General features: G+C 42.6%; 1 protein-coding gene across 1 annotated transcript in view; it reads right to left on the bottom strand.

The window, feature by feature from the left end:
- LOC311227415 (dolichyl-diphosphooligosaccharide--protein glycosyltransferase subunit STT3B) overlaps positions 1–13461 on the bottom strand; it is a 170032-nt gene that overhangs the window by 25579 nt on the left and 130992 nt on the right. Inside the window, exon 5 of the mRNA XM_084313049.1 lies at positions 3615–3714. Within this exon, the coding sequence (XP_084169175.1) occupies positions 3615–3714 (100 nt within the window). The remainder of the gene's footprint in view (positions 1–3614; positions 3715–13461) is intronic.

Genomic DNA, 13461 nt, shown 5'->3' with positions numbered 1-13461 from the left:
ATCCAGAATGTATAGTTTTAAGTTTTATTTATTTCATTCTATTCTCTCATATCTAATTCCATTTGTGCTGTATACTTGTCACTTTTACACACAAATCCTCATCTTCATATTTCTATATAGTGTTACATTTTACTTGTGTAATAAAACATTTACTTTTTTATTTGGTCATATGACCAATAAAGAAACTTTGATTTGAGGAATATGAATCAAGTCATCAACCATTGTTCAAGTTGTACAGAGGTTGATTTTGACACCACACAATAGAAGGACATTGTCTCTTTTTGCGTATCCTGTTTTTAGACTTGCTGATTAGTCTATTACAATCATCACAGTAGTTGGACTATGATACAATCTTAATTGTATGCAATACCAAAATTGGCGTTCAATGCTGTGATATATTGCGATTTCACTTTGTTTTTCACATTTGACTGCAGCGAAAACACTGAAACAATATCCTGCAAGGAAACAACATTGTCAAAATCAATTATGAGTACGAACTACGAAGCCATGAACTAATTAATAGATAAAAACCCTGTGCCTTCCAGACTTTCAATCAAGTAAACTATTTTAATTTCATTTCCATCATCATTTGACAGAACCACCTTGTGTTCATTAAAAGCCTTCAAATTGTACTGTTAAAATAATAATAGTAGGTGTGGGTCCGTGTGTTGATACAAAATGGGGACAATGTCTATTTAATGTCTAGAATACTATTCTGTATCAATATGTCTCTCCAGCCCTCAAGCAACATGAAGGATTGAGCCCCATGTTCTCCAAGACAAACATTTTATGTCAAAGACCCCCCCAAAAAAGATCCACATTAAGCTACAGACCTCCATTTGGGAAGATTTTCTCCCAGGCACCCCCACCTTTCTTACTATAGCTATTATTGCTAAGGACATGTCTTACTGTAGCTAATGCTATTATTGCTGAGAACATGTCTTACTGTAGCTATTAGGCTATTACTGAGAACACTTTTTACTGTAGCTAGTATTGCTGAGAACATTTCTTACTGTAGCTATTATTACTGAGAACATTTCTTACTGTAGCTATTATTACTGAGAACATTTCTTACTGTAGCTATTATTACTGAGGACATTTCTTACTGTAGCTATTATTACTGAGAACACTTCTTACTGTAGCTATTATTACTGAGAACATGTTTTACTGTAGCTGTTATTACTGAGAACATTTCTTACTGTAGCTATTATTACTGAGAACATGTCTTACTGTAGCTATTATTACTGAGAACATTTCTTACTGTAGCTAGCCCAGAATTCAATGACTGAGAAACAACATTAAAGAGATCGAAACCAATGATCAGAATAGTCTGGTCATTCTCGCACGTTCCCTCGTTCCCAGAGACTCTGGGATCGAATCCAGCTGTCAGCGGTACCTCCGGCTTGGTCAGTCGTCCCTACTAACACAATTAGCAGTGTTAGCGGGTGGGAAGCCGGCGGGGTATGTGTGTGTCCTGGTCGCGTAAAGATTTTCCCTAACGCACTTTCAGTTCCACGTTCGGGTTCCGCGATCTGATTTGCCACTGGCGTTTCTCTCAGCGCCAATCGTGTTACGCCTAGTTCTATCACTGGTTAAGCTTGGCGACTCTTTCGAAGTTGGTTAAGGTTAGAGTTTGGTTTAGAGCAGGGCGATAGACCACCAGCCCTGATTCCAAAATCTAACCTTAACCAACTTCGAAAGAGTCGCCAAGCTTAACCAGTGATAGAACTAGGCATTAGCTAGCTAGCAGGCTGTTAGAGCCTGAACTAGGCGTAACGCGATTGGCGCTGAGAGAAACGTCAGTGGCCAATCAGATCGCGGAACCCGAACGCGGAACTGAAAGTGCGTTAGGGAAAATCTTTACGCCTCCCGGTCGTTGTAAACTGCGGTTCCTACTGGTCGGTCGGGGCGCCTGTTCAGCAGGGAGAGGATCGGGGGGAAATAGCGTGAACCTCTGCACGCGTTACATTCCCCCAGTGAGAGTCCTCGCTGTCAGGTGAAAAGAAGCGGCTGGCTGACTCCACATGTATCGGAGGAGGCATGTGGTAGTTCTACACCCTCCCTAGGCCGACAGTGGGGAAATGTGCGAAACAACCAGGAAGGGAATTGGCCTAACGACTAAATTGGGATGGGAGCAAAATACAGAAAAACATTAAAAAAATATATACCGGTATATACCGTATATAAAAAAAATTATCTAGGGATGTCCCGATTGGAACGGAGACTATCACAGCATATTTTAATTGATTGGTATTGATCGGCATTGGGTAAGCCCAATTAAGCCCAATCAAATTCAGATATTTTTTTGTTAAAAAGATTAATGAAAAATATTAAAGGTGACATGCATTATAAATGGCTTTTTTCAGTGTCTAGCATTGTATTATAGTAATAGTAGTTAGTATCAATGTGTCTGTGTCTCTAAATACCATATTGGCGGATTGCTCTCATTCAGGTCCGACCATTTCCTACTCGATTTAATTAGGTCATTCTGATTTGACTCGCAACGTGATGTCACGATGCGAGGATGGAGCGGATAGTGATCCGATTGGCTCTGTGGTTGGAGCCAATGCCCGCCCACAACCTAGGCAGCCCACACAGCGATAGCAGAGTGAGTGGAAAACTTCCTCAAACAGGGAGGCAGATAGTGTTACCCGACACCTCGACTGCACTCTGCGAGGGAGAGAGAGATAGAGAGAGCAGCGTTTGTTTGTTTAGAGAGAGAGAGAGGGAGCACTGAGAGAGAGAAGGGGACTTGGTTATCTCACACACGCAGCTGTTTACACAGGTCTCTCTCTCTCTCTCTCTCTCTCTCTCTCCTTGTACTTGATTAGAAATATAAAACAATGCATTTTTTTAATAAAACCTTACAGAGGTGTTCCATACTCACAGGAATTGTGTAAAGTTGCCCAAATAGTGCTAGGAATAGCAATGCATGTCGCCTTTAAGAGAAAGCTGTGATGTAGGCAATTTTTTTCTTTAAGCAGAGCTATTCAATTACAAAGCATATCTTACCTACATTGAAATGGTTTACTAACTTTAATATAACTTGAAGTGAGCACTGTGTATTATCTAGGAAAATAGAAATATTGATGGCAACAAAACCCCCTATGTGCAAAAAAAACTCATATCTGCACTTTGCTAGGCACTAATACCTGGTCTGTATTGTAACAAATAATATAGTAATATAGTCCAAAAACTGTTTGTATCCTTAAAAAGTTGCATTCTGCAAGAAAACACGAAAACAACACTTTCTCAAATCTTTCAGATTAGAGGTTTTGTTCTTCGGCCATCCATATGGGATCGGGAGTCGTTATCGGCAGATACTCAATATTAAATTACTCTGATTGGGTGGGGACGTACCCATCTATAAACCCTGGCCTGGGGGTCCCTGGAGAGATTTCAATAAACGAGAACAATATGACTTTCCTCTCCTTCACTTTCCGCTACATGTGGGTGGTGTTTTTTCTTTCTTCCCGGCAAGTTCGGCAACATGTCATGAATATAAGCAAGGTGCTTGAGGTCGTTTTCTGGGGTCAAAATGCTTGTTGCGGCCAGGTCTCTGACAGGGGGTAGACGGGGGAGTTTGGCATCAGTGGTGTGTGTGTGTGTCTTACCGATATAGAGTCTTTTACTGTAGCGTTGCATCAGCAGCAGAGCAAACACATGCAGAGGGATTAGGTTGATGATGAACACGTAGCCTCCCCAAGCAGACACCTGGAATACAAACAAGACACCATGTCAGCCAAGCTGGAGCCTGAAACACACATCACTGCATGGACACGAGCACGCACACACGCACGCACATGCACACACACAATTTCTAACACGACTCTATTAGAATCATACTGCATGGCTGTAAACTAGGGATACTACTGTGCCTGTCATTGTGCGTGGTGGTGGACTTTTCTCGTCAATGGCGCCCAATGAGTTAAGTACAATGGAAAAAGCACTCATTATGCCACTACCATGTAGAGCTGACCTTCGGTTATTTTTTTGGAATTCAAAGCTTCGGGGCCGAGATTCGATTTTAATTCGAAGCTTCGAGAAAAAAAAAAAAAAAAAAAATCATAATACATTTACATTTTTTTTTTATTATATATATATATTTTTTAATGTTGTGGGACTTGTACAGCACTTTGTTCAACTTTGTCAGTGCTGTAAAGTTTAAACCTTTTTAAATCTCAGACAAACAAAACACTTTGCTTTCATGAAATATTGTAAACAGTCATTTATTTGAGCAGCACAATGAACACAAATCTGTCAATGCCGAGTCCGACCTCATCTTAAATAACAAACAGCATTGCTTGTTGTAATTAACAAAGAGAGGCAGAGTTGATTTTGCACAAAAAAAAATCATCTTTTTCCTTTTATACAATCGAATTTTATTTTCATATTCTAATCCCATGCCCATCGAACGAAGCTTCTGAGATGGAGAGAGAGAGAGGAGAGATGAGAGAGATAGGACAGAGAGGCAGAGAGAGAGGAGAGAGAAGAGAAGAGAAAGGAGAGAAAGAAAGGGGAGAGGAGAGAAAGAAAGGGGAGAGAGGAGAGAAAGAAAGGAGAAAGAGAGAGGAGAAAGAGAGAGGAGAAAGAGAGAGGAGAGAAGAGAAAGGAGAGAAAGAAGGGGGAGAAAGAGAGAAGAGAGAGCCGCGAGAACAACAAATAAAGTTCTTCCAAAGGGCAGTTAGGGGCCATTATCTTTCGGCAGTCATTTGCATCAGTGCTGGTGTCAGCTAATCAGCAGCATTTGAACCGTAACTTGAATGAATACAAGAGATTACTTCAATTTAAGGAAGATTTTCGGTGTTGACAGAGAGGCGGCTGCTTGACCCTCACTGAGTGGCTGAGAGCTAATTGAAAATTATTTTCGCTGTTAAAACGTAGAGAGGAAGGTGTCAGGCAGGAAAACAGAGAGAGAGGGAGGGATAGAGAGAGGGATAGAGATACAGATAGAGATAGACAGAGAGCGAGATAGATGGAAAGATAAATGGAGGGATAGATAGATGCAGAGATGGATAGAGATAGAGAGATAGATTGTGAGACAAACAGAGACAGAGGTGTGCACATGTGGATGTGTGTATAGCAGTACAGACATCGAGTCGATTGTGAAACTTTTAATCTAAAGCCCCACCACAGCGCTCTGCAACTGAAACTATTCAAAGCATCAAAGCGTAGCGGCAACACAGTAAACCCACCCAGACCCTCAGGGGCTCGACATTGAGCGGAGTGGTCAGCCTGGGTCCAAGGACACCCCGCATACCACAGCGAAGCTCAGGGCTTCAAAAGAGACTAAGGCTACCAGATCGGTACATACGGTACGTTCTCGAGAGCTACGTCTGTATCAATAGAAAGCAAACAGTGATTAGAAAGCATTTCTCTGCGAGAGCCTGAATAAAAAGCCTCCTTGAAACATTGATCTCGTCTGTGTGAGGCTCCTTGATTTCAATGAAACGGATAATTGACTCCTATGTCTTGAGTAAACAACATCTCAGTCTCTCCCCTCTGCACCTCCGCCGGTGATGAACTGAGTCGCTCTGAACTAAATAAAGCGATCCACTCTCTCTCCTTCAAAATGCCGGAGTAAACGGAATAAAAGTTTGTGTCCACACTTTCTAAGCAAAGTTAACTTTCAACGACGTAATATAAGTAAGGGATAATGTATAGCTACGAAGTCATTGTCGCAAAATAATTGACCGACGCAGAGTTTAAAATACCGAGCCGCCTCGGCGAGGTGTTTTAAACGTCAGTGAAGGTCAATTATTTTGCGACAATGATAGAGTATAGCTATACATTATCCCGCTTATTACATGGCTAACTTACTAACAATATACCTAATTCATTTTACATCGACTCAGTCAACACTGGTTCTGGCTGCGTTCTGGCTCCGCTCGTCGCTCCGCCCCCTGTCATCGGCGGCAGCAGAACACCGGCAGTCAGTGGGCTTGATTGCGAACAGCGGTCATTATTGTCCCATTATTGTCTGATAATGACCGCTGTCGGGGGGCTATTGACCAATCACAAGCAAGCATTTCGGCGAATGTGAAAACGCCATGTAATAATGGCCATTAAATGCTCTGGCTAATTATGCTCCGTATAATTTTGTGCTATGGACGGCGCTTCACATCGTCGGGGAATTCACCCGGATCAAAAGATGTACTCAGACAAATGTAGACGTAGTCAAACACAGGTGTATTTAGCTTACAACCCAGGAGAATTGGCTTGAGAGACACAGCTGTGGGGTATCATAAACGGGTTCCCTGAGACAAGGGAAACGCTGATCTATAATAGTCAGAGAAAATGGGCTACGCCCAGGTGAGAGGGACGATTCGATTGGAGGTGTCAAGGGGGGAGGGGGGAGTTAGGACGAGGAGGGGGGGAAACATGGGTTGGGGGAGGCTGGAGAGGGTTGAAGGTGAGAGAGAAAAGGTGACTGGATGGGGGAGGGTAATGGGAGGGGGGTTGGAAATGACAGGGAGATTGTTTGAGGGGGAGGGGATCATTATTCCACACCATGCAGGTCAGTTCAAACACTTTCTGCTAACCTGATGTCGGCACAACGATTACAACAAGCACCTGGGTAGACAAGCAAGTGATGTTGATCACGGATTCAGGAGCATCACTCGTAGAAGGGAAATCGGCTTCACGCGTGTATCGCACAGTCACGTCACAGCAAATGCAATAATTAATACACACACATACTGAAATAAACAACATTTAGAAGATCCATCTAGACACTTTTCGTTAAAAGTATCCTCCATGAAAGCGTTCCACATGCACCGATTTCTTATTCTATAGGTCATGTCTCGAGGGCAGAGGTTCCATATTATTTGGATTCCCTCAAAGAAACGTCATAAATGTAAGTCATTGAAAATGTCATTACATTTAAGTAAATCAACACAGTTTGATAGTACAACAGTGTGGACAGTGTATGTTCCTCATATGTAAGCTAGATAGACATTTGTTCTAGGGCTGGGCGATATGGTCAAACATTTTATCACGCTAACAATTTTCACATCGTTTGATATAGATAATAAAGACAAGTCTGTTCACCGTCTGTTTATTTTGTATTGTATCCACTGCATCGAGAGTGTGGGATGGGAAGCTCAAGGTTCTCATTAAACAGGAGCTATACCTGGACCTCGTCAAGCTACAGCACCTCAATCCCCCCAGAGAGGACTGGAACTTTCAGACTCGGTTGTGGTTGTGTGGTGAAACTTTCAGGTGGACGATCTCACAAGCGGCCTGTCAACTGCCTGCTGGTGTTCGCTGTGAAGGACTGGAGAACGTGGCAAGGAAAATGCTCCTATATGTCATGTATGTCCCTATGTCATAAATGTCATGATGTCATATATGTTGTGTATGTCATAAATGTCACTATGAATTGAAAATGGGGGACCCTGATGTAAACAAGACAAACGTCTTTCTCTGGTCTGCATCCCCTTAACAATTGTGTGTATTGAGCCGTACTGTATTGTACCCATTCTGCAATCTGTTAAATAAAGTTTTCATTCATTCATTCACACTCTAACAGAAGATTTCCTGTGAGCATTAACATCAGACGGTTTCCTGTGAGCACTAAGATTTCCTGTGAGCACTAATGTCAGGTTTCCTGTGAGCACTAATGTCAGGTTTCCTGTGAGCACTAATGTCAGAAGGTTTCCTGTGAGCACTAATGTCAGAAGGTTTCCTGTGAGCACTAATGTCAGGTTTCCTGTGAGCACTAATGTCAGGTTTCCTGTGAGCACTAATGTCAGAAGGTTTCCTGTGAGCACTAATGTCAGAAGGTTTCCTGTGAGCGCTAATGTCGGAAGGTTTCCTGTGAGCACTAATGTCGGAAGGTTTCCTGTGAGCACTAATGTCAGGTTTCCTGTGAGCACTAATGTCAGAAGGTTTCCTGTGAGCACTTATGTCAGGTTTCCTGTGAGCACTAATGTCAAAAGATTACCTACTATGACCACTAACATCAGAAGTTTTCCTATGGCCACTAACATCAGATTTCCTGGATTGGCATGCTCCCCTGCTTTGGCTGCTTGGTAGTTACTTCTAGATTCCAGCTGTGTTCAAGATACCGAGTAGGGCTGGTCTGTGATGTAGTGTTGTTACTTGTTGATGATGAATTGTGGTTCTGATCTATTTTTTATTAGAACTATTGCATAATATGTAATATTATGTAGACATTCGTTCTATGCCCTGCCCTTTGCCCACTGGGTCAACAGTCTGCCTGAAGTATCTACAAACCAATCAATCACTATGGTCACACTTAACCTCTTAACACTTTAAGGACCAGCCACGAGTTCATACGTGTTACGGTGCCATGCGTTGTGGACCAGAGCCACGAGTTAACTCGTGGCGAGTTGTTATTGTTTTATTCCATATTAATAACGCTATTATCGTCCCCGATCGACTTGCAGGACCTACCCGAATATTTGATTTCCGAAACATGCAATATCGGCCAGATCCGCTTAGGGGCGCCATCGCTCCACTGCAGTATCATTGATGGCGATTGGAAAAAAAACATTTTTTACTGTCTGTGGGCGTTTCATATGAGCCTCGATCCCAGCCGAACATACTCCATCTTTGATCACGTTACCGAAACGCAGATTTCAGCCTGGAATAATGGGATTTATGATCAGCCAATGGACATATTGATCTACCAGATTCCGATGACTAATGACGAAATGCTGCCGGCGATCACATGGGCTGACGGTAGGATACTATCCCCCCAAATTACAGCTGGATTGGACATCGTTTTAAAACGCAACTTGATCGATCAGTGAAAATGGCTACTTGAACGCACACTGTATTGCTAATCAATAATAGTAATCGGCGTCCCCCGCCGCCCCCATTTCATCCATAGATGCTCAGTAATAGTCCGGATGCTACGCAGTTTGTTTTATTTCATTCGTATATATACAACAGAAATGGCGTTTGAAATAACGTGACTAGCCTTTAGCCTATTATCTAGCTCCCCAGAAAAAAGACGAGGCGAAAACTGCGAAAAATCTTATATTCACGGCGCTATAAAATGACAACCAACTGATGGATTTTTATTTTCTTTAAGCCATTATGAAGGCACGGTTTATGCACTCAAGTGACAATGAGAATGGACAGATGGCAATACTATAAAGTATATATATAGCTGTTAGAAAGTACATCGGTTGTTGACAAAGCTCGGTCCTCTGGACTATAAATCGCCGCGGGACATTGGTCGCCAAAGTGTTAACACATTGAGTGCCACGCCCCTTCCGGGAAGTGACTACTTCCGTGCCGCCCATTAAACCCATGTAAACGTAGTTGTAGTTTGTAGAACTAAACCTACATTTTATAGTATCGCTTACTTACTTTACTTACGCCTTTTACAATTGTTTGGGGCATAGGCCGTCAACAAGGGTTCTCCAAGTATCCCGATCCTGAGCCAACCTCTCAAGCTGGCCCCAGGTGTGTCCCATCTTCTTGGCATCATCTTCCAAGTCTCGGCTCCAGGTGTTTCGTGGTCGGCCTCGCTTTCTTTTCCCTTGGGGGTTCCACCTGAGAGATTGTCTTGTGATGCTCAGGGATGGTTTACAGAGTGTATGACCAATCCATCTCCAACGCCGTTGGAGAATCTCCCTCTGCTGGCTGTTGTGTTCGTTGCCACAGGTCTTTATTGCTGATGGTGTTAGGCCAGCGAATCTGGAGGATTCGGCGCAGACAGGTGTTTAGGAAAACTTGTAGTTAATTGGTTGTTGTGACAGTGGTCCTCCAGGTCTCAGCGCCATAGAGTAGGACTGACTTCACGTTGGTGTTAAATATCCTGATCTTGGTTGTGATGGAAATGTCTCTTGAGCTCCAGATGTTTTTTAGTTGGAGAAAGGCTCCTCTGGCCTTGCCAATCCTATAGTATCGCTAATAACGCCGTCGAGTCTCATTGAGCTACTTCTGGTCAACGTGAAAAAACATTATTTTTTCATCCATACATTTCCGTTTGATACAGTTTTGAATATGAACATAGTCCGGCCGCTTCTGAGCAATTCCAGGGAAAATACACGAAAACAGCGTTTTTGTGTAATTCAAAAAACACGTCGTCATTTTTCGCCAGATTATCGGATCTTCCTGAAATCAACGCTAGATCATCACTATTATCCTTTGTGGTGCACGCATGCAATGTGGTTTAGACCGGCGCGCCCCCCCGCTGCATCCCAACGGCAGAACAGCCAGACACATAAACACATATATCTTCAATCGCAGTAGAAATGAATATCAGATCAACGCAAGCTTTCATATATAGTGTCTTTACTTGGTCTCTGAAGTAATGCAAAAAAAATTATCCAATAATCTCATCGCCATTCCAGTTATCCACAGCGATCGTCCCTCCGACGTTATTGGGCATTGCTCTTCAACGGGCGGGCGGGGTCAGTTGTCCAAGCCATCCCTATAAGCGTGTGTTTAGGACCCGCCCCCACGCCGCAGCTCGGTATAGAAAATAAACAAACCCATTTCTAACCGGGTGCATTACTGGCCGAAGGCGTTAGAGGGAGGTATAATACAGTCTGCCAGCTTAGACACACTCAGAACAGTATGCACAAGGTGTCCCGCTGAATTATGAATAGATATAGAATAAAAGAAATACCGTGACAGAAACGTAGATCTACGTTTCCGGCACTTAACGATCGGATGACAGAACCGTAGCTCTACGTGAACGGCACTCAAAGTGTTAAGCCCGAGTGGCCCGGGACGAGATTGATATCACACCATAAATTCATCTCTACAGAATGTATGAATTAATGTTGCGTTTTCTTTTCAAATGTAGCCAAGAGTAAAGACCCTAACCCTGTCAAAACAGCAGTCAACGTGTATATTTCCAGCACTAAGTTTGTTTACCAATGATTTTAAGTGTCATTAGTGAAATATGAGTTTATAGAAATCTCAGGGCATCGAGTCGGAAAAAGGCGCAACCTAACTTGAGTGTAGAGTGTAGAGAAGAGACCCATGGGTTTCGTTGGGCTTTCGAATAAAAAAAAGAAACTACACTTCCCAGCTCACGCCAGCCCTGGTCAATCATCAGACTTCTTTATTTTTTTCCTCTTTATTTTCAGGATCATATATCATGGGTGGAACAAACCTGAACGTTATTGCCATAAATTAGAACGTAGTTCGTTTCTCTACCTTTCTGAAAAACGGCGTTGCAATCTGATTAAAAATGCCGGAGAAATGTAAAAAAGTAACTGTACTTACAGTAGATTTCATTCACGGTTTTTGTCAGGGGCGCTTGGTGGTACTAAATCCAGATTGAACTCTGCCATTGGAAAGGGGAGATTTGGCCCGATCCATAGATATGCGACTTGGTGGGCGGCTACGTGGCGTAGTGGGCAAGGCGCTCGCCACGAATGCGGAGACGCTGGGCTCGCCTGTTCGAGCCCAGCGCTCCACATTGCTTTCAGTTTAGCTGGTCGTTCATACTAATACACATTGGCCGTATTAGGGGGTGGGAAACTGATGGGTGGGGATCGGGCGTTGTGGACAGCGACTCCTACAGGTCGGTTGGTGCGCATGCGCAGTAGAATCAGGAAGTGTCAGGGGCAGTGTGAGCCTCCCACGCGTTACTCCTTGCCACTGAGAGATCGAGCTGCGCAGGTGAAAAGATGCGACTGCTGTTACCTCAAGTACCGGAGGGGACTTGTGCTATGTATGACTTAGTCCACATTGCAGCCGGCTTGTGGGAGGCAAGAAACAGCGTTCGTGACAGGGGAGGGTTGAATTGGATGATACGAAATTGGGATGGGAGAAAATATAGAAAATGGGAGAAAAAGTGGATAAAAAAAAAAAGGATATGCGACTTGGCCATAATAAGGTAATTTATAGGCCTGATATTCTATAATCATACTTCAAATTGCATGTGTCCGGATGGCAGAATTCAGTACCGTTATCTACTAGGGGTGCACGATAGATTTTTTGACCCCGATATCGATGCCGATAACTTTCTGCTCCTCAAGGTCGATACCGATATATATATATATTTATTGTATTTATTTATTTTTATGTATATTCCTGTAGTTTTGACCTAACCAGATTTATCATGACATGAGCGTTACTACTATGAACAAAACAAAGCCAAGAGAACAGTTTTGACTCTTCAAATAAATATTTATTTCAATTTGTCAATCACAAAATTCACAATCCATCAATGTCATTAACAATGTGTTTCCCTGAACAATGAGTGAACTAAAAACCAACAGGTATTGTGTTTTGTCAGTAGGGATGGGTACCGTTCACATTTGAACCGATACGGTACCGGGTACCTGTGAATCGATACCCAATGGTACCTTTTTTCTGTACTTTAGTCTCTAAAAATGTAATCTACCTACCTCAGTTGTAACATTTAATTTTTTTTAATCCAAACTTCAAATAACCACATTTTCGACTGTTTTCGGCTTGCCATTGCCCCGACTGCCTTGTTGTTGAATCAAGTCAAATCCTAAGTAAGCATATATTGTGCGTGTGAACGTTGACATGAAAAGAAAAAAGTAAAAACATCAATAATTGTATCGGGTTTATCGGGATGACGTCATAATTGCTGATATCGACCCGATAATTATCGTGCTAGTACTGTACACGTGATCTCAAGAAGGTGCTGAATGAGCTCAGTGGCAATTCTTCATGTCTGGTAAATTTTAGCATGGTGTTATTCACAGTCAAAAGAAAAATTAAAAGAAATTGTATTATATTCTCCTTTGGTTCATTACAATTTACTCAAGCCTAGTAACAGACACAATATCTCTGATACTGGGAATACATTCCCTGAGATCCATAGATGTCCCTAGATACCAAGAACATGCAAATGGCCTTGTAGAAGCGGAGCAATCTTCCATTTACTTATGTATTTTTTGTTGAGTTTTCTGAAAATATGGCAAGGGCTTAAGAGGTTAAGAGCGCATACTCACCACTAAATTGGGGAGAAAGGCAATTTCTTTTATAATAAAATTATTACTAAAATTCCAGCTTGACAGACCAACGACCTGCAGCTGTATGAGAGGTCTAGGTCACTAGGCCAGGGATTCTTAAAACCTTTCCAGCATGTGACACAAACAGAGTGAATCAGTCTCACCCTGGGCTGCCTGGGACCTAGTAGTCACATTAAAACAGACCGAGACAGTCCCCCGTGACCCATTTTGTTTTCATAGTTTCAGAAACCTTGTACTAGGTTTTAGAACCGCTGGTTGTGAGCAGGATGGATGAAGCAGGCGATCTCTTAAAGGAAAACTCCAACATTTTGGGAAATTAGCTTATTTAACATCTTCCCTGGAGTTAGACAAGAAGATACATACCTTTTTTGTCTCTGTGCGTGCATTTTAGCTTTGGGAATAGACGCTCCGTTAGCATAGCTTAGCTTCATCACTGGAAGTGAGTAGGGGCCGGAGCCTTACAGTGCCTTACAGTGTATTGCAAGGTCTGACATTGACCAAACTTGATATGCATGACCTT

The sequence above is a fragment of the Notolepis coatsorum genome (assembly GCF_963971535.1).
Source record: "Notolepis coatsorum genome assembly, chromosome: 4".
Taxonomy (NCBI): domain Eukaryota; kingdom Metazoa; phylum Chordata; class Actinopteri; order Aulopiformes; family Paralepididae; genus Notolepis; species Notolepis coatsorum.
This window is presented reverse-complemented; position numbering and strand designations above follow the sequence as displayed.